General features: G+C 39.1%; 2 protein-coding genes across 4 annotated transcripts in view; one reads left to right on the top strand and one right to left on the bottom strand.

Moving 5' to 3' along the window:
* Positions 1-21,524, top strand: part of PI4KA (phosphatidylinositol 4-kinase alpha) — a 57,018-nt gene that overhangs the window by 15,900 nt on the left and 19,594 nt on the right. For both annotated transcript variants that reach the window (XM_027689744.1, XM_027689745.1), the window contains exons 18-28: positions 1,928-1,978; positions 15,141-15,249; positions 15,779-15,915; positions 16,796-16,929; positions 17,692-17,774; positions 18,048-18,118; positions 18,236-18,360; positions 18,801-18,882; positions 19,496-19,579; positions 19,925-20,014; positions 20,748-20,867. In XM_027689744.1, coding sequence (XP_027545545.1) covers positions 1,928-1,978; positions 15,141-15,249; positions 15,779-15,915; positions 16,796-16,929; positions 17,692-17,774; positions 18,048-18,118; positions 18,236-18,360; positions 18,801-18,882; positions 19,496-19,579; positions 19,925-20,014; positions 20,748-20,867 — 1,086 coding nt within the window. The remainder of the gene's footprint in view (positions 1-1,927; positions 1,979-15,140; positions 15,250-15,778; positions 15,916-16,795; positions 16,930-17,691; positions 17,775-18,047; positions 18,119-18,235; positions 18,361-18,800; positions 18,883-19,495; positions 19,580-19,924; positions 20,015-20,747; positions 20,868-21,524) is intronic.
* SERPIND1 (serpin family D member 1) lies at positions 4,938-13,772 on the bottom strand. Of its 2 annotated transcripts, XM_027689747.1 has the most exons (6): positions 13,653-13,723; positions 13,124-13,167; positions 10,864-11,735; positions 6,930-7,203; positions 5,830-5,974; positions 4,938-5,447 (listed from the first exon to the last, which is right to left on the bottom strand). In XM_027689747.1, exons 3-6 carry the CDS (start codon positions 11,717-11,719, stop codon positions 5,256-5,258), a joined length of 1,467 nt encoding a protein of 488 aa, XP_027545548.1. In that variant the 5' UTR covers positions 11,720-11,735; positions 13,124-13,167; positions 13,653-13,723; the 3' UTR covers positions 4,938-5,255. The 2 variants fall into 2 exon arrangements, with proteins under 2 accessions (XP_027545548.1, XP_027545547.1); XM_027689746.1 differs by lacking the exon at positions 13,124-13,167 and having other exon boundaries at positions 13,653-13,772.

Consider the following 21,524-nt stretch of genomic DNA (forward strand, 5'->3'; position numbering starts at 1 on the left):
CATGAGTCTGTTTGCCTTGAAGACAGACTGCATTTAATCAGGGATGCCAACCCTTCTCTTAAAAGGGAACTAGGACATGTCTAGAATCTGCTTTGCATGAAGTCTATGGTAGAAAATTCCTCTGCGCGGGTTTCATGGATTCTTTTAACCACAGATGAGTGAGCTGAAATTGTGAAAAACATACTGTAAACATTGCTCTAAAATGACAGTTATAAATTAGTTTCCACTCTCCTCCTTTCTGGGATATTTTCCCACTGTTTGCAGTTTTGGAATTACTATGGGAGGCAAACTGCTGCACCAGCTTAAAGGTGCCTGCAACTGGAGAAATGTGTGCTGGATTTCCCATGGATTGAGCTAGGAGGCAGTGTTTCTTTAGTGTGAGGGTGCTGACAGCAGTTCTCACTAGAGAACACTCTTCTCAGTGCAGAGTAAAACTTACCAAAGGCATTCTGGAGCCTGGGACACTTCATTTTCAGGAAGAGATAAAGTGGGTAAAGCACTGCATGTGCTGTGCTCCCCAACCAAAGCAATTTTTATTTCAGTAGTTTGCCTGTGTCTCTGCTTCTCAGCATACTTAAGTTTGCTCCATAACTGTTAAAATGCTCCAGTGACTTATTTGTTCTGTTTTCAACCATGCAAAAGTGGCTTCTGTGAGGGGAAGAAAAATAGCATTTTTTTTTCTTTTGCTGATATTTGACACTAATGTCCCCTGAGTATGCCCAGGGATGGAAGTCATTGCATCTTCTTCGTCCTCAGTGCCATATATTATCATAAAGAGGCTGACATTCCATTTTTTGTAACAGAAGTGCTAATTGTGACTTTTTCTAGTTGTTCCTACCCCTTAGAGTGTCTTGAATGCTGTTATTTTATTCACTTCAAAAATATTTTAGGACCCATCTCTTGCTTTGCTTTATCTTGACTCTCCAGGAAAGATAACTGAAGTGTGTTTTAGTTGGGTTGTGTCATTATTGTTTCATCTGAAGAGTATTTGGCTTTGCTTCTCCCTCTCTTCTTTCTTTTATTTTTTTATTGTTTCCTTTTGCTTTGTTCCACTTCATGCAAAGCTGTGCCCTGTTAGCATGTCTTCCTTGCCTCCTCCCTGTGGGGCCAGCAGTCCCTGCACCTGGGCTCTCCTTGTAAGGAGGAAGCTGGAGGGTTCCCTCCCTCCTAAATCCGATGTTGAGGGATATGGGAGGTCAGGAAGGACTTCAGAGAGGAGATGTGATGTCTGTGCTATCCCTGTTTGCCCGAGGTGGGAGATGATGTGCTGTGTGCACTGTTTTCAGTTCTTAAACACTGGCCAAGAGCAAACACACTTGTGTAGTGTGCAGTTTAAAAAGTCCTTAAAATTCAAAGGAAATACATGTTTCCCTTATGCTTCTTATATTTCAATGGAAAAAGCTGCTCCTCCTGCTTAAATAAATTTTTGAAAATGGTGTCTTTTTACAGACTTGTTATTTTTGGCTACATTTTGATAGTAAAATGAAACTTTTAGTAAACATTTGACACTTGTTTGTGGCCGCTCATTTAATGTGAATGTTCTTCTAGGAGTTACTGGATGTCAGAGTAGACAGGGTATCAATGAAAATTTCTGTCTTTAGCTCAAAGCACAATATCTTAACTTCCAAACACTGACAACCCTGTGCTTAGAGGGTAAAAAAAATCCCTTGAACAGTCCATGAGGACCCATCTGAAAAGCTTTGTTAAAAGAAACAGGGTGTGCTCAGTCCTGTGGACTTTGTGGGGTCTCTCTTGGCCACCTCATGCACAACCCTTTACAGGATGCAGAGCTGGGATTGGCAATGTGTGTTTGCATTTGCACAGAGAGGAGGAAATGTTTGATGTTTGATGCTTGAAATAGGTCTGAAAGCAAGTATTGTAGAAATGCTTTTGTAGATGTTTTGATAATTTCCTTTTTCTCTTCCAGGCCTCCAGCAGTGCAGGGAATCTGGGTGTGCTTATTCCTGTCATTGCTGTGGTGAGTAGCCAACGGTTGGGTTGTTGCAAACAGAATGATTTTTCTCACATTTATCAAATATTAGTCCTGTTTTGTGGTCTCATGGTTTGACTGACAGCTAGTGCAGAAGTCAGAGTCCAAGAGAAGTGCAGTAGCACTGTAAAATAGTACTTCTTGCTCTAAGGGGGAGATAATTTATTTAATAATGACAGATCTCTTAAAAATAATTAATCTTTTGTGATTCAGGGTTAGATTGTTTCAAGCTATGAATTCAAGAGATTCATGAGCTAAATAATACCACAGGGAATATTGCTCTAAATAGTGTTTGGCCTGCAGTTTAATAAACAGCACATATCTTCTCTGAGAGAAGTGAAAAACAAAAGTTCTATTAACAAAAGTTAATAGAAACAGAGTTAAAATTAAATCTTACTTTGGCAGCACAGTGAATTCTGCTGCTTAAAAGGGAAAGAAAAAAATCATTGATAAAGGAGGGAGGAAATGTTCTGTGTTTTCTGAAATGAGATTTGACTGTCACACTGTGAAAGTATTTTAGGAAATGTGCAGGGGCACTGATGTCCCTTTCAGAGTCATTTATTCAGAAGTATATCTGTTTGGTCTTGGTTGGCAACTTTTTCTGGGGAAAAAACATTTTTTTTAACAAAGTGTAACTACTTATTGAGGAAAAAAATTGGTGTGCAACCATGCTAGATCTCCAACAGAAAATTTGATACATGCAATATGTGTTTCCAGGTCAGTAGGACTGTTTGCCTCACTGCTGTAGCTTTTACCAAAAAAAATCATGTCTAAAAGATCCAGAGACAAACTTAAACTTACTGAAGGACAAAAGGCATCATGCTATTTTTTCCCCCTTCTGAAACTGAATTATTCTGTGGAACTTTCCCTGCACAGCTGATGGACAAAAAGGGAAAATGTATTCCATGTTTGCAGTAGGAATCCCTGCTTGTAGCTTGCTCACGCTGCACATCCATTAACAAGCAGATTAAAAAGAATTCATTTCATACCCTGCCCTCACAAACCTCTTGACTGAACCTTGTCAGAGAGAAGGGCCTAAAATTAGCGCTGGTTAAAGATCAAAGGACTGTTCCTTTCCTTCCCCTGTCTCTTCTCACCGGTTTCCAACAGAAGCTCCTCCCAAGTTCAGCAGTGATCACAAGTTCCTGGCTGTACAGGAGTGTGGATATAAATGTCTTGGATCACTGTTGTTCAAGAGCTGCTCAGTTCTGTGTGAGCTGGCCCTGTGTCCAGAGACATGTTCTGCTGGGTAGCATTTTTCAGCTGTGGGTGATGCAGATTTGAGTGAAAACAGGACCATTCCTCACGTATTGAGAAAACATTAGTGCTCATTAGAGACTTAATTGTAACAGTTATGGTGGTACTTTTCTGTTTCAAATTTTTATTGATGATATATTTGTTCTGAATAGCTGGTGATAACTGCATTTTTCTTAACCAATGTGACCTTTAAATGGAGTCAGATAGTGCCAGAATCTGAAGCAAGAGTTAATGGTTACATTATGGTTGTTGAAGCAAATATTTGACTTCCTTGCACAATGTATGAAGATCATGAGTTTTGAGCAGTAGCTGATTTGCTTTTCTGCTTGACCTCTTTGCCTTGAATAATTCCTGTTACTTAGGTCCCCAAAATACCTGTATTTCAGATGCTCCAGCTCATTCAATCATTGATAAACCAACTCAGTCTAAGGTGTGCATATTTAATCTTTTGAATATGCTTTTTTTCCTATGCTTTTCTTTTTGAATACAGATAAAACAGTAAAATGTGCCTATGAATGTTAATGATTTCTGTTGTGCACCTTCAGTACTGAAAATTATCCCCCATATGGTGGACTTAAAAGACAGGAAGGAAGGGAAACATTTGAACTTCCTATTCAGTATCAGCTCTTCATTATCTAATACCAGTATTTTACTGGCTGACATGCTAAAAAGCTTCCTGGATGGAGCAACTGATTGTAGTAGAGGCAAAATTCCAAATGGCAGTGTGTAAAAGCAAAATTAAATCAGTAAATTAAACTTAATACCGGAAAACACCTTTTTGAGACTATTAAAATAACTGGTTTAGGTTTATAGGTTAATTTGCATATTTTTGCTAACATAAGACAAATTTATATTTAGATTGACAGGATATATCAAGTATTGTATCTGCAAATAATGATAAAAATAGTCTCACTGGATTGTGAGGCACATTTTTTAAAAAATAGGATGTAAAGGAAGGTGTGCAGAGGTGAGTGTGTTCATTGGCTTTAATAACTGGAATGTACAGGGCAGCTCCATTCCTGTACCAGGTAGGTGATGGTCTGCAGAGTGTAGGGAAATCTCGTTTTCAGCTGTGAAACAGGGTTTGTGCAGCATTCATGTTGTTACCAGACTGATTCAGAAAGTTTGCGGTGACTGGGAAAGGTTTTGCCCATTGAATCCAGAATGGAAAGTGCATCTGAATTCATGACAAATGGGAGTGCTCTAAATGGTTCTTTTTTGCAGAGAGGGTTAGGTGATTCTGAGCCAGTGAGAAGAGCATTTTGCTGACTGCTTTTCCTATACAGGGTGTTCTGAGGATATTTGTATCACTTGGTTGGCCTGATTCCAATACCACTCGTGCCAGTGAAGATCAGGGAATGTATTGAAACAATGCAAGTTGGGGAAAAGTAGTGGATTCATTAGTATTTCATTCCTCCAAGACATTTCTGTCTCCCATTATTTGGTACCCTGGTCCTTAAGGTTCATTGTGTGTCAGCCTGAATGTTGATATGCATTGTGTGTATTCACTGAGTGTTAGATGATGCAAGCAAAAGAAAGAGGAAACACATCTGGTCTTTTTCAAGTTAGGTTGTGTAAAATGCCCAGGAGAGACTTAGGTTTCTAGGACTGGTCAGGTATTCAGGATTTCCTTAATCCTGTTTATTATAAACAGGCATCCTGGCACAAATTTAGAGCTAAATTTCAAGAATCCAGATAGTCTAAATATTTTATTGATTACATTTTATACACTGATGTAGAACACAAAGTGTAAGTTACTTTGTGATTTTTTGTTTTCCTATTAATACACTTGTATCAATACATGGCACTAACCACTTCAAATTGCAGTCAAATTACCTACTGCTCTGAGTCCATTCATGTGAAACTACCTGCAGATAATATATTTTCTTTTGATCCCAGTGGCTTTTGTATGAGCTAATACGACAATAAATTTTCCTTTATGATACTGGTATATTAAGGTGGGATTATCCAGCCCGTGGATAAGAGGGTGTTGGAGGCCTTCTCTGCTTTAAGATTGGGCTGGGTTGGCAACTCTGCCCATGAACAGAAGGCAACTGGTCCGGTGTTCGTAGATGAGGAACAAGAAGGGACGGTCGACAACAAAACGAGTCTGGGTAGAGAGAGGCATGAACCCCACGGTGGTGACAGCTGCAGCCTCTGTGCCCTCCTCGTTCACTGTGATTGTGCCTTGGTGACTGAACTGTTTCAACAAACAAACAGACAAAAGAGAAGTTGAGGCTCTCCTGAGTACACTCAGATGATGTGCTCACAGCCTTCCCCTCATCCATGTCCCCCACTCCTGCTGGTAACACCCACACAGCAGCAATCCTGGTGTTTTTGTTTTATGGATAAGCCCGTTCCTGACTGACCACAACAATCCTACTCCCTTTGACATCTGATTAAACATGCTCCTCATTGTATGGATAGACAAGGATGTACAGAGATACCCACATCCCTCCTGTGTCCTCTGGGAGAGATGATAAAAAATACTATTTTAGCTTGTTGTGCAATATTATTATGATGTTGCCATGTTATCAGGTGGTGCAGTTAATTAGAAAGGAAATGAGGAGAGCAGTAAATACCCTGTCAATGATGATCTTCTCATCTGATATACCAGAGTAGTCGCCTTTTCCATTGAACAGTTCTTCTATTCCCATGGATCTCAGGTAGCCAATCAAGCCATAACTCCTCTCCAGCTTAAATTTAGGCAGAACCACTTCTCTTGTTCTAGTAAAAATAAACAGAGAAAGGAAAAATCATTGACAGATACATATTTGCATGACTCCTTTGCTTTACACATCTGTCGTGGTTTGGGTTTTTTGCTGTCTTCAGCAAGCAGGACACAAATATACAGGACTGTTTACTGTACTTTTGCTCTCAAAACTTGAGCATCGTGACTTAAACTGTTTAAAAAAATTAATTCCCCTCTCAAAACTGTCAGCTTATCAATTTGATATTTCACTTATGGTGATTTGCATTATTAATGTGTGTAAGATACTTGGCTTTGAGCAGTTCAGTGCATGGGTGGATGTGCTTGTAATGAATGTTGGGCTGTCAGATTTTCTGCAGTGCTAAACTGGAGATTTGTCACTTATTGTGTACAATGTAAACAGGTTGAATTCCTGAATAAGATGACAAATCATCTCTTTTTATCAAGTTTGAAGGCAGATACACCTGATCTGTCATCTTGCACAAGGCAGGCTGTATGATTTTTCCCCTATCATAGTTGTGTTGTCCATTGTTGATTATGGAATGTGCCTTTACACACAGCTCTGTTGGAATGCTCAGTGGGGAACTGAACATAGGCTGCTTTCCCTGGGATTGAAATTATTCTGCACCAGTAACCTGTTATTTTCATACTCCTGTTTTTCCTCCTAATTGTAAACTTTGTCAGTAAAAGCTTTTTCTTTAAACCTACATCATTAAATACTCAACAGAAAGAATTTTGAAACTTCATTAGAATTTTCCACCTCCATAATCCTTGATTTCGTGACAGCATTTAAATTTTGAGAGCTCACTGGTCCTGATTTTTAATTCAATAAATCCATTTGAAGGGGGGTTGGTTGTTTAATATTTTTAATCAAAATATATTATATTATCTTCTATGCGCTCTACTTACCCTTGTCAGTCTCATCAAGAAAACACATTAAGACTTTAACAAGATGTGCTTTTCAGCAGGTACCTGTTTGTCATGCTCTTCTGCCATTTCTCTACCACTTGGGGTGTTATCTGCTTTTCCAGGGCTTTCATGCCAGACAGTTTGTGTGGCAGCACGATGAGCATTGAGATGTTCCCCACGAACGGGAGCTGGATCACCCCACAGTCCAGCTCGGGGTCTGCAGCAGCCAGGAAGTTGCCTTTAGTCTGCATCATGGGCACCTTTATTGTCTGCTTCTCGTTCAGGCGGAAGCTCCTCTTCATAGTCATTTCCACTGGAAACTTATTCTCCCAAGTTCCTGTTAAGACAATGTGGAACACAAATAAAACCCCACGAGCCTTGTTTGATAAAATATTCCCAGAATAATAGTTTACATGAAGCTTTAAGTCACGTGAATTGGAAATTACTGTAGGAAATTGATGGGTTTAGTTAAGCCTGAATTAGAAGACAAGTTTTAAAGTGACTTCAAAACTCCTGGCTTTCTAAGTTAACATTGGTCTGATTGAGTGTTCTGAATTACAAAAGCAGGTAAACACCAACTGGAGAGCTGAAGGAGGTTGGTGTGTATTATTTTTCTCTACGACGAAGCCAGAAATTACAACACTTAACAGATGCAAAATCCTTGCCAGGGTTTGCCCCTTGCAGAACAACTGACCCAGGTGTATTTGCTGAGATCCAGCGCTTGAATCCAGTACTGAAGGCACCTGTTTCGAGCATGTTACTGGTGTACCAAGCTAAGCAATGGCTGCTTTAGTTTTGCCTAATGTTTTAAAAGATGGTATGCTGAAGGCATTACCTTAAATTAGTCCGTTCAAGCCAGGTCATTTTCTCTCTTAACCTGTTGAGTTCTTAATTCTGTGACCCAGTTTGATGTGATTACACATTCCTGGAGATGTGCTGCAGTCTGACAGGTGTATGCCCAAATAATGCAGTTCAACAGATTTTGCAACCCAGAAAACTTTGCCATCATGATTTGAGTCTTTTTGTGTAAAGGTGCTTTGGATACCCCAAATATTTACTGACTGTTTGAAAGAAGGTCCGTTTTTTAAAGCAGTGTTCTGTTGTCCTCTTTTTGGAACCATGGCTCTGGAATAAACATTATTTCGTTCCTAATGGGCAGACAAAGCTAGAAGATTATAGGGGAAATAGGGTCACTGATATTTCCTGTTAAAACTCTGGATTTTAGGTCACCATAGACAAGCAAGTGTGGGGAGAATGTGGCTGTGACTGTGTGGGGAGCCTACAAATTTAACCTTAATCAGTGCAAGTCATTCTGAGCCCCTTAATCTGACTTTGCCAAACTGACTGTGGAAAAAAAAAAAAGCCTTAAGTTCAATTTCATTCTAATGGTTTGTTCATGTGTCAGGCTGATGGGGACCAGTTTGAGAAGTGAGGAGACTGTGGTTGATGTTCTGAAGGGAATGGGGTATGAAATGTATTGTGCCATTTCCAAACAAATTTTCTCACTTCTCAGGAAAACCCAAGATCTGGGTGTTCTTCAAGGAGCAGAAGTCTCAGGCACAGGGCTCTGCTAATGACATGGAGCTGCTGTGGGCCAGGGGAGCTGCAGCAGCACTGTCAGCACCCGAGGGGTGGGAGGCATAACCAGTTCCTCCTAGGAAAAGAGAGGAGCTGGGGAACATTTTTCTTGGATTCAGTTTTACAAATGTGTAAAATAACTAATCCCCAGCAGGATTTGGTCAGCTGAGACCAGTTGGCACTTTATGACTTCTGTGACTTCCTGTTTTGAGTCTTCCACCACGATGTCTTTTGGGTCCATCTGTGGTGGCAAATGTTTTCTCCCCGATTGTTTCCTCTCTTGCATTCATGACTTAAAATCTCAGAAAAAAGCAGAAAATTTTGGACCTGCCAAAATGTGTCGGTTACTAAAACTGCTGTGGCTGAAATAACCAGCTCCTACTTGATAGGAAGCTCATAAATGGTCTTTCAGAGCTCTGGACAATGGGGATGGATCTCGGTTGGAGGGAGACTGGAGACCTACACAACATAGAATGTGCTTCTTACCAGTGTGAGTAGTTTGCAATAGTTTCTTGATGGTATTTAATATAAAAAGAGCTTGAGACCTCACCAGGTTTGGCAAGTATTCCTTTACTTAGTATCACTTGTACTGAGCATTTGTCTCTGTCTGAGAACACTCACAGGTTTGTAGGCTCTGAGGGCTTAACAGAGCTTCTCTGCAATGGTACAAACAGTGTAAATGCTGTAAATGGAAAGATGTGGGCAAAATTGGCATGACTAGAAGAAATAGTGGGGAAACCAGGAAACCCCAGAGCAGAACTTGCTTCAGTTCCCCTGAAAATGGAATTCCCAAGAGACTGTGAGACCAAAGAGTGGGAGGCAGCAATAGAGAATTGATCTTTTTGTTTTGAGGGGTAGAAATTACAGCCTTCAGCAGATGGCACTGAGGCAATTTGAATTAACAGGAGTCCATGGGCAGAAGAAAAAGCCGAAAGTCTTTTTGATCTTGATGACTCAAGAGTTCCAGTACTACAGCTATTTATTTTCTGTTACTTTGGGGTAGTGCAAGTGTTTAATAATTTCAGTGTGAGACAAAAAGGTATTTCAAATTTGACCAAATTATGTGAAAAAAATGTGTCTGGTTCACTTTGCATAATCCTTTTCTTAGCATGGTGTAATGGACAGTAAAGCCATGTCTTTAGTCTGGTATGATCATCAGAGATGTAGTTAAGGATACAAGTAAGTGCCTTTTAGATGGTACCTGAGAATAGGAGATTATTTGGATCTTATGCTAATGATTGCTTCAGATCTCTTAAGGAGATAAGTGGCATTATTCAAGGAAGTAGTGCCTTGCAAGTGAGTGGGAAAAGGTACATTTCATAAACTTGGTGCTCCTATAACCTGCTGAGATGGCAGGTGTAAGACAGCCCTTGAGCATTTGCTTCCTGGAAGCAGGAACATACTTGGGGAAAAATATACTCCTTTATGACTTATGGAAAAGAGTGTGGTGCTTGCAACTGTTGTTATCCTTTCAGGCTACTCTGTCTTTCTTTATCTGTGTTTTAAGTCAACTGCTTTTCACCCTAAACAGTCAGTAACAGATTTCCTTTTTATCCTCAGTTGCTCTTTCATTGGCACCTCCCAACTGTTGCTCATTTAATGTAATTTTAAAAGTTTGTTGAAAAATTAACAAACTTTCAACCTGAGACGGATAACTAATGTTGCAAATCTCACCACAGGCTCTTGCTTTAAATGTAAAGAAATTGAAAATAAGAATTTATAATAAGAATATATTGTACAGTCTTTACTCCAGCCTCTTTAACTGCTCAGCCTATAGTGATACATGTAGGACCCATATCAACAGACACTTCTTACTGAATTATCTGAAATATTCCAAGTAGTGAATGTGTTTGTTTTTAGTTGTAGAAGAATACTGTTCTAATTATTCTCTTCACTCCCTTCTTGACAAGGATCATTCTCCGATCATATATAAAAAAAATAAAACACATACTTCAAGCTGAAATTCTTTGTAGCCATTCCTGTTAATCCTGAAAACCTCAGAAATGTTAAGTGCTTTAACTGAAATCAACCTGTACCATTTCCATGAAGCCAGGACTGAATGTCACTGGTACCTTGCACATGCATTAATACCTTCCCATTGAGACTCCTACAAAGCTGATCCTTTCTGGGGCTGTTTTGAATCCATATGTTGTTTTTTAGCCTCACTGTGAGTTTCTAAGGTTTTGTATGTAATAAGCATTTGCTCTATGTGTGCAATACCCACTAACTTCAGAGCATGACTAGAATAGCAGTGTGCTACAGAAACATGCAAAAATGGGCTAATAATAGAGATTCTTCTTAATGAGGGAGTCAGTAGGTTTTTGATGGTGTAGGCTAGACTGAAGTCTGGGATTTCTAATGACATATGCAGTGAATTCTGAGAAAATCCATCACTAAGATTGAAATAATGGATTCTTACCTTTAAAGTAAATACAATTAAGGGTCATCATCAGTGTTGCAGGGCTTACACTCTCAAGAGCTTCCTTTATTAATCCTTTGGTGAGCTTCAAGATGCGTTCGTTGGTTTTGGTGATGAAGTTGGGGTCTGAGAAATCAGCTGGTTGGGCATCAGCAAAGTAGTATGTTTTCATATTGTTTCTGAAATCATTCAGAATAGAAAAGTCCTTCTGAATGTAAATATCATTGACAGACCTCAGCGTGTAACCAAAATTGCGTCTGAAGAGCCGGTGGGTGAGTTTGCGGAAGAGATTGTGGACAGTCATGAGCTCGTATTTGGTGCTGGCGTTAATGAACTCTTGGAAGCCAAGAACAGATAACACCTCCTGCTGAGTTTGAGCCTTCAGACCCAGGGAGATCATAGCCATGGCAGTGGAAATACCCACAGGAGCCATGATAATATTGTCTGAAGTGTTGGCCTTGTCTGCCACACTGCGGTAAAGGTTGAAGCCAAAGTTTGCATTGAGGATATTGAGGCGTTGGATTCTGGTTTTGCCTTGGAATAATTCCAGAATATTTCCTTGCTGAACTTCAGAAACCATGTATGGACCAGCATCAATAACATCACTGTAGTCATCTTCACTCAGTATCTTGTCGAGGTCTATATAGTCCTCTTCCTCCTCCTCCTCAGGAATCAAGTCATTGGTGATGGTGTTCTCTCTGTGGAACTCCAGTGGTAGGTTTGACATATCATAAGTCCCGTTTTCATGTGGCTGGGCACCTTTAAGGCTTTCAAAATGCTCAACAAAGTCCTTGATCCCACCAAATGTGGAGGTTATGATGAGAGCAAATGCAAGCAATTGAAGTAGGAACTTCATTCTGGCAGATGAAAACCTGGAAGACAATACAGTTGAGAGAGCAGAGGGTAGTTGAATTTTAGTCATTTTAGTTATCTATTCCCTAATTTTCGGTCCATGCTGAATTCTGTCACAGCAGAAGAGCTGTAGTTACCTTATTCAACAGCTTTTGTTTTTTATTGGAACAGATCTTAATTAGATGGATAAATGTGTTTTGCTGGTAATTGGTTTTGCTTACATAATGCCTCCAGCCTGCCAAAGATATTGGTTGACCTCCTCCCTTACAAATTGTCATTCCTGGCATATTTCAGCAGTGACAAACTCATTACTTAAAATATATAGGACTCCTTATTTATAAATCTGTTACACTTAAAATGTGCACTAACTGTGTTATGAGTGTGTGCTGAAAATATGATGTAAAGGTAAGTTTGAAGATTCGAGCTTGGTAGGAGGAGGAGGAACTCCTGTCCCAGTTCCCCACAGGAGCATACCAAAAGGCTGAGATGTACTGAAAAATGTGGAAAACAGATATCCTGTAGCTACAACAAAAATGGGAGTTTTGTGGGAGTATTTTGGAAGAGCAAGGCTGAAATCTGACAGAATAAAGGAGGTTTAGGGATGTAGAAAGACATGTATTTGCACCAAATACCATCAGTGGGACTGCACTGGGGGAGGTTTTGGGCATAAATGTATGTCCTGGCCTGCTCAGGGTCTGACTGGGGTGTGTTACTCAATGTGTGCCCCCTTCCTGCAGCTCTGTGTGCTCATCTGCTGCTTTCCTCACGGATTGGCTCCATTCTGCTGTTTGGTTAGTTATGTTTTGTTTCACTTTGGTTTTGTGTAGCACTGCAGAACTTGTAGTGCTCTCTGTTTTCTTCATAATGTGAAGTCTCTGTGAGCTCCTGTTCAGAACTTTGTATCTCCTGGCTTAGTGTTATCCCTATTCTAGGTTTCTAACCCTCCCTTTTTTGTTTGAGAATACTTTTAAGTAGAACCTGCATTTTCCTAAGGGAAAAAGTTAATCAGTCTCTTTGTCTACTGAGTATTGCACCGTGGCATTTTTAAATTGCCTTTAAAATCAGGATTTATCTTAGATTCTCTTCAAACAATATATACCTATCAGTCTTACTCAGCTGTAAAACACTGTACCAAGAAGTGGATAGAAGACACTTTTCACCATGCTATTGGGTGCAGTAATTACAGTGATCTTAAAAAGATGCAAAAAAGTGTAATTCTATTGTAAGTCTAATTCTGTTGATAGTACTTTTTTGCATAAAAAGACAGTTACTTACAATATAATACAGGACAAAACACTGAATACAGTTAAAACAAAAATCTTACTAAGGTGTTGATTAAAATACTTTTTAAATTAGCAAATAGTCCAAAGAGCTCTTCTGTAGAAGTAAAATATATAGGTGTACATACCTGTATCTGATCACTCAGCTGCACATCAATGAATAAAACCAGTGCTTGAAGGAAAATATTTTCAAACATGTTGTAGCAGGACTGACATAACTGAGCTGACAGTTTGATTTTTTGAAACTCTCCCCCCAAATTAATTTGCTTGAAATCCTAAAACCATTTAATGTGATTGTTTTGCAAAAATGAAGGGCCCATAGAAGATGCTTTTAAAATTGTTTTAGACTGTGACTGAGCATCGCAAGTCAGTCTTGTCCTTATTGTTTCTTCATAAATCCATTACTCTTTCCCCGCCCCCAGAAGTCAGGCCCTTAGGGCTGAGATAGATCCCCTGTCCAGTAACCATTGATAAACATTTTCTACTTTTGGCACAGCACAATTTGCTGTGTGTATTCCCAACTTTACATTCTCCTCTTCCCCAAAGCTCAGTTATTGCTCAGCTGCACTTACACAGGCAAAACATTCCCCCTCTCTGCAATGTAAATGTCTTTTGTCAGAGCTACCCCAAATAACAGAAGAGGTAAATGGAGCTTACCTTCGAGCCACTGTACGGGGAGGATGTGTTGAAAAGCCCAAGTAAGGGGAACAGCAGGGTTTAAATCTGAACTTTGACGCTGATTTTTTGTGTATCTCCCAAAGTAAACATTCTCTAAACCAAACACTGCTAAAGTTACTTCGTCAGCCAAAATCCCTCCCTTGCCTGGTGATCTCTGCTGAATTCTCTGCTGTTTGTTGAGCTGCTTTTATGGCTTTGCAGGTACTTGTTCACTTTTGAGGAAGGTCTTTAAGCAGAAATTGGTGTATGTGTGTATAAAGTTTCAAAGTCAAGCACACACATAAACTTGACTGTTAATGACAGTAAAAGCCCCGTTGCTGTTTTGTGCTGAAATGGGAGCGGGGGAGCATCTTAGTGCAGATATGTTTGAGGCCTCTGTGTTTGTGATGGTTGGGATTCTTCAGCCAGTGTTATATTGGTGCAGACCAATTCCAATTTCCATCGTACAAGCAACTTTTTCACCAGCCTAAATTCAGATTAATTTTACTGTAATAGAGGAATTTTTTTATGCTTTTTAAATGAACAATCTCCCTCATGATTTATAAATACATCCAAATTTGGCTTTATATGAGATTTCAGAGAAATACTGCTGGATTACATCCCTCGAGGGAATTATTGTAGTTAGAGAATATATCTTCAAGCTAGGTTAGAATGTAATGTTTTCATGATAAAGTTTAGAGTAATAATATGCAGTTATATTGAATGAAGCTTGCAGTTTAATGGACAGTTTCTTTCACTTTTTATACACTTGCCTGTGCCTCTAACTGTTTTAGGATAACACACTGTGATCTTTGTTATATAAATTTATCTAAAACTGCATATCATATTGACTGGGAGGATAAACTGCTCCTCTGATGGCAGCAGCTGTTTGTGCAAAAAGCACTGGAGAATTTTTAAAAAATGTGTTGAAAATAATGCTCTTTTCCTTGCTTGTTTAGATAGTAAATTCTTCAGAACTGATGTCATTCTGTGCGTGGGTGCAAACAATGAAAGATCCCCCATTGGTGCCTCAATGTATTTCCACAAGGCTCATAAACAATAGCAACCAGAAGTGTGTTTGACCAATATTTATTTGGTTTGGAGATCCTTTACACTGAAGCAAAGCTGCATGGCATTGTCTTCAGCACAGTTTAAAGGACCATGTGGTCTCTTCCTCCCTGCAGTTGATGGTATACTAATATTATGTATTCTCTGCAGAGGTTACTGTATCAGCATGGTGTTATTCCTGTGTAAAACAAAGGAAATTCTTACTTCAGGCATCTCAAAAGTTGCCCTTTCAGACCTCTAACAAGAACTTATTTTCTTCAACATAACAATAGCTATATAATACTAGTTTTCACAAAGGTGACAAAGAATGTTACCTTTGTAAATCAGAGTAAAGAAGGTACGTGAATTGATTCCTTAGCGTGGAATGAAGTTATTGGATCTCCCACTATTCTCTGATGTTAACTTTTATTTCTTTGGTAGCTCACTAGACGCTTGCCACCCATCAAGGAGGCCAAGCCCAGGTTGCAGAAGCTGTTCCGTGACTTCTGGTTGTATTCAGTGCTGATGGGATTTGCTGTGGAAGGATCAGGTACTGTAATTTTTAAGAGAACAACGTTGCTGCTCACATTTAAACTCCTGATGAATGTAAATACAACTGTATGCAAACCATTCATAGCAGATGGGAGAAAAACCACAGGCATAAGGACACTACAAGGCAAACAGCTTCTGTGACAGTTCTCTGGTAGGATTTCTTTACATCCTTGCTGGTTTGCCATGAGATTTAGCACAGTACAACTTGGACTTAGTTTTATTGCTAAGTTAATAACCTTAGTTAAGTATGAGTTTTGATAGCTAAGTTCCTGAAAAGGAAGATCAGACACATGGGGTACAGTGTATTCGAGTCGAAACTTCTTATCCAGTGAGAAACTTCACTTGGAGTTACCTAAACATGCTTATAAAGTTTGGAACATGGATCACATGTGTTGACTGTTTATGCTCAAGTGCATGAAACATTGGCCCTAGGAAGGAGTGCCAAGCTTGGTAACACAGGTAACTTTGTGAAACTTCTTTTGTTTTTTCTCCCTCACCCCACTTTCCTCTTTATACTTCTGTTCCAGGTCTTTGGCCAGAAGAATGGTATGAAGGTGTCTGTGAAATTGCCACCAAGTCTCCATTGCTCACATTTCCCAGCAAAGAACCGCTTCGGTCTGTCCTTCAGTACAACTCTGCCATGAAGAATGACACTGTGACCTCTGTAGGAATTGATTACTTTTATTACCTCCCTCCATAATGTTTGTCAGTGTTAAATGACATGGTGCCTGTGATATACTGAAATAGCACAACGCCCCTTCAACCTGCCTCATCTTAGTGAAAAGCAGGTTTTTTACTCTACTCTCTGACAGCAGAGTACATAAGTGGCTTGGGGTAATACAAGAGTTTAGGGTGGTAGCTACACCATCTTGATTAGGTGTAGAAACCAAGACTTCATGGAGATGGAAGCCTTTTATTGCTTTTTTGTCCATTTTGTATCAGACAAAACTTGCACTGTTTAAGAAAAAAACCAACAAAGTTTAAAAGGAAACAACACATTCAGTCTTTCAAAGAAATAATGTGAGCTCTGGTTTGATACTGGTATTCTTCTCTCTCCCTGATGCTTGCATGATAGATTTTGCCCAAGGGCTGTTTTTGGTAGCAGTGTAAAGTGTATTAAGAGTTGCAGTTTATGAAATGTCCTTGGCTCCCAAATAATACAGAAATCTGCATTGTACTGGTTACTTAATTCTGTGACACCAAAGAATGGCACAACAGATCCCTGAAGTTTCAGAAGCTGGACAGTGTTGGTGTTGGTCAAACTTACATGCATTTAGGAATTGTATTTCTTCATTGATGTAACTGCCTGGAAGCCAGCAGTTATTTCTGCAAGGAATTTGACTTCAGTATTTAATTCTGTTGTGTATTTGAAGAATTGTGACTTGCTGAGTCAGGGCAGCTTGTTCTGAGTCTGCAGACAGAAGCTTCTGACATACTGTGTGCAAAGGTTAGAAGTGAACAGAGCAGTAGCTGAATGCATGTGCTTGAGAGCACAAACAAATACAGTGCTCCCACTTCAGATAACTTCATGTGTTCATCTCCAGGCTGAATTAAATGAATTACGGAGCACCATAATAAATCTCTTGGATCCTCCTCCAGAGGTGTCAGCATTGATCAATAAGCTGGACTTTGCCATGTCCACCTATCTCCTTTCCGTTTACCGCCTGGAGTACATGAGGTAAATATACAGATCTACATCTTTTCACTGATGGATTAAAAAAAATTAAAAGCTGTGTATATTCAAGTCAGAATTGCCAGACACTCAGTATTTTGAGCCACATTTGCTCTACTGAAGATTCTGAGCCTGGGAATTCATCCGTGCAAAATTGCTAAATGGAATAATACAGTAAGGCCTGAAAAATGGGATCTCCTCTATATAAGAGCTAATAGGAGATGGACAAAAGGGTTCTGTAAGTATGATGTATCCTCTGCACAGTCTTGTGCTGCACCCCTGAAGGACAGTGCCTATTCTAGGAGATTAATGTAATGTAGGAGCTGAGAAACCTTTTTTGTTGTGTCCTTTTTCCCCCCCAGTAGTGCGTGTTAGGTGGACTGATCAAACGTACTGAATTCACAAACTTTTTGTTTTTTTCCTTTAAAAGTCTGTTTATTACTGCTGCTCCAAGGAATGCATAGCTGAAAACTGAGCTGGAGATCTAGCAGCAAGGAAAGTGGTGTTGTATGATCTGAGCCCTGTTAGTCAAATGTAGAAACAAATAGGAATATCACCCTTGCTAGAGACTGGAAATTATCATGAAATGAACAATGATTGTAGCTGTGAGGTGTAGCACTAAAGCATAGATTTGTATTAAAAATGTTGAAGAGAAAAGGAAAAAGCAAAAAACCCTAAAACAAAAGAAGCAAAAACCCCTAAAGCAAACAAACCATAAACCAAACAAACCCCAAAACACCTCAACTCACCAAACTCTTCCTTCCCCAGGGTGTTGCGTTCAACTGACCAAGATCGTTTCCAAGTCATGTTTTGCTATTTTGAAGATAAAGCAATTCAAAAAGACAAATCTGGTAAGATTTACCTGTCTAGGTTTTCTTGCAATTTAAGATACAAGGAATTTATCTCCAGGCCTGTAAAGACAGAAACAAATCAAGCAGCTGTATAACAAAATTAATCACGTTGAGTAAATTGCTGTTGCTTATCCTTGCCGAGAACACTGGTTTTGTTTTGAAACAGGTTCAGTGTTGGCTGAGTAAATATAAACACTTTTTAACTGTTAAGCATGCTTTATAAAACAAATGTAATTTTGACAATCAAACCTGTCACTTCTCTCAATTCCTCAGGCATGATGCAGTGTGTGATAGCTGTTGCTGATAAGGTGTTTGAAGCTTTCCTGACAATGATGGCTGATAAAGTAGGTTACATGGAAACTACAATTTTGAATTTGTATAAATGTTCCCATTTCAGTTTATGAAAGTGTGTTTTTCTTTTCCCTGAAGAGCTTCATACTTCTCTTTGGCATGTTTTTTAGCCGAAAACTAAGGAGAATGAAGAAGAGCTGGAGAGACATGCTCAGTTCTTGCTGGTGAATTTTAACCACATTCACAAGAGGATCAGGAGAGTTGCAGACAAATACTTATCTGGACTGGTAGACAAGTAGGTGTAGATTTAATTTTCCTGTTCTCTTTTCACAATGGCTGCTTAGTGATTACTTAGTGATTACTTACATCTGACCACAGTCAGATGGGTTTCTTGGCTGGTACTTCTGCTGAAACATCTCCTTGAAAAATAATATTCAACAGTATTTTTCGCCTGAACTCTGAAACCCCTGCTTAAAACATGTGCCTGATTACTATTCCCATGGGTGCCCATGATATCAACTCAGTCTCAACTCCTGTGAAGTAGCTCTGCTCAGCTTTTGGCTCAGGATTAAGCCAGGCTGCTGGGAGCTGTGGCAGCTTTGTGGCTTCTGTTGAGTATGAGTTGACCTAGTGATGGATAAAGCTGCCTCTTCGAGCAGCTCCATTTCTTGATAAAATAATTTCCTTCCTTAGCTCTCCATGGTTATTGTGTTTCTGAATTCTGCCTTGCTCTAGATTTCCTCACTTGCTGTGGAGTGGAACTGTGCTGAAGACTATGCTAGATATTCTGCAGACATTGTCACTGTCTCTTAGTGCAGTAAGTCCTTTTTCTTTAATAGAACTGATTTTTTTTTGCTTTGTTTTGCATTTATTTTATACTTACCTGAGTTCTTAATTTGGTTTTCCTTTTATCACTAAGACTGATAAAATCTTAATTTTAAATTCTGTAAGAGTGCCTTTGCAACACTATTTCATAGGTAGTAAAACTAGTGCTAAAAAGTTGTATTCAAATATGGTTTATAATTGTTGAAATGTCTCATTTGAAATAAAAATTCCCTGGTGTTTTTCTGCTTTCTGGGTTTTGTTTTTTTTATTACTTATTGCTTTCAGATTGTATTCTCTCCAGTCCATGTATGTGTACCCATATTCCTGAATCTATTACATCTAGTATTTTTGAAGATGGAAATGCTTTATAGAGTTTTATTTTTGTAGCAAATGTTGAGGAAAGAGCTTTGGATTTTTAAAATCCTTTATACAAAAAACCAAACTGGAATACAAACAGTTTCTTTTAGAGCTGTTCAAAATTACTTTGAGAGCAAATATTAGCAAAAAAGGTTTGGTAATCAGGCTTCTTGTTTGCTGCCTGTAGTGTTCAAGTCAAGTGATAATGAATTTTATCTTACTGAGAGTTGATAATTGTTTCTCTTTAGGACATTCACAAGGACCAACCATACTATGACATTCCTGATGCTCCATATAGAATCACAGTCCCTGACACACATGAAGCCAGAGAGGTGGGTGGCCCTCCTTGATTATCAAAGAACAAAATAATACCTCGTGGGTTTTTTCATGTCTTGGAGATAAATTAATGAGCTACTCTGAATGGTCATTTTTAAAAAATACTTCCTTAGATAAGATTTTTCTACTGCACTAGATATTTATGTTTTTCTTTATTTATTTGACTTGAAGTGTGACAGTTCTTTGCTTATCAAGGGTCCATTTAACTGTTACAGAAAATTTTAGCTGTGTCATGTTGCTGCAACCTGTTGTGCTCCTTATGTTACTTATTACACCATTAAAACCAGTGCCTCTTGAATGTTCTGTATTTTATTGATTGCATTGATGCTTTTTAATTCCAGAGTATAGTCAAGGACTTTGCTGCACGCTGTGGGATGATCCTGCAGGAAGCAATGAAATGGGCTCCCTCTGTTACTAAATCCCATCTGCAGGTAATGAGCCGCTTCTGTGAAAATTCGATTTTTGCAGATCTTACAAATTAGAATTGGGTAGTGTTTTTTATTTTTAGGCTATCCAAGCATAATTTAAAATATTCTGTTGCTCTAAGGTTTCCTTCATAGCACTGGCAGAAGATAATTAGAAGTTTTGATTTGATGTGACTTTTGATGTGGTCCAAACATAAGTGTCTTGGAAAATAAGTTTGTAAACAGTTGAAGAAACTATGTAGTCCAGATTAGACTAGTATTCTGTCTAGAGGTGCTGAACTTAGGGCTGATAACAGAATTCCTGGTGTCTGAAGATCTTGGACACTGCAAATCTACCTCAAGTTTATATTTCCTTCACTAAAAAAAATAACCTCAAGGGATTCTATCCTTATCTGGAAGGACACCTAATTATATTTCCTCCTTCCCTGTAGTCCAAAACACTTCCTTTTGCCAGGTTCTTTTTTTCAGAAGTGATTCTTTTAAGAGATCTCAGCCTTCAAGCATCTACCTTGATAGCTTTATTCTTTTAGAATACAGAAGGAGTCTTACTCTTTGTGTATTTAGGAGGACAGTCAGAGTTTCTTATTGCCAGGAGAACCTGAAAGGGATGAGTGGAGACACTTTGTTGTCACATGTGTGAATTAAGTTTCCCATAGTTTGCAGTGATACAACACTTGTTTATGAGCTGCCTTGTTTTGAAAGTAGTTAAATATTTTGGATTTTTATTTTTTTTTCCCAGGAGTACTTAAACAAACATCAGAACTGGGTATCGGGGTTGTCCCAGCACACAGGACTGGCTATGGCTACAGAAAGTGTGTTGCACTTTGCAGGCTACAACAGGCAGAACACCACTCTGGGGGTGAGTATTGTTTGTTCATTTGTGTACCTGTAGATCTGTTGTGCCAATTTAATAACCCTCAGTATGGCCACATAACACAGATCTTCTAAATCACCTTTGTCACAGCAGTTGGACGTTACTTGGACAGATATCTTAATTCTTTCCCTCTCAAATCCAGGAATCTGCCAATCATGTTGTTCTTTAAAAGACTAGATTTTCTGTCCATGATATCATGCTTCTGGATAAATGTGGATTACTAGTGCATGTTTAAAGACAGGAACAAAATATTCTCTATTGCTGTCAGTTCAGCATATTGTTGCATGGAGAGGGCAGGACCAAGATCACAACTCCTCTGTCTTCTTCCTTACCTATTCATGAAAAGGAACCAGCAGTCCCAGAGCTTCTACCCTTTATATGCCTTGGGTTTGGTCTTTCAAAAGTATATCCAAATATCTATATATTCCAAACTTGGACTTGCTGGATGTTAACACAGGTGGCACAAACAGCACTAGATCCCTAAAAACACCTGGATGATAACTTCATGGTGCAGGTACTAAGGGAGATGACAAAGAAAGATGCCCTCCTTGATTTGTTGCTTGTTCACAGAGAGGGTCTCATGAGTGAAGGGGTGATTGGTGGCCATCGTGGCCACAGTGACCATGAAGCAATCACAGACAA

This window comes from Neopelma chrysocephalum, unplaced genomic scaffold, assembly GCF_003984885.1.
Source record: "Neopelma chrysocephalum unplaced genomic scaffold, ASM398488v2 Primary Assembly neopelma1_77, whole genome shotgun sequence".
Lineage (NCBI taxonomy): Eukaryota > Metazoa > Chordata > Aves > Passeriformes > Pipridae > Neopelma > Neopelma chrysocephalum.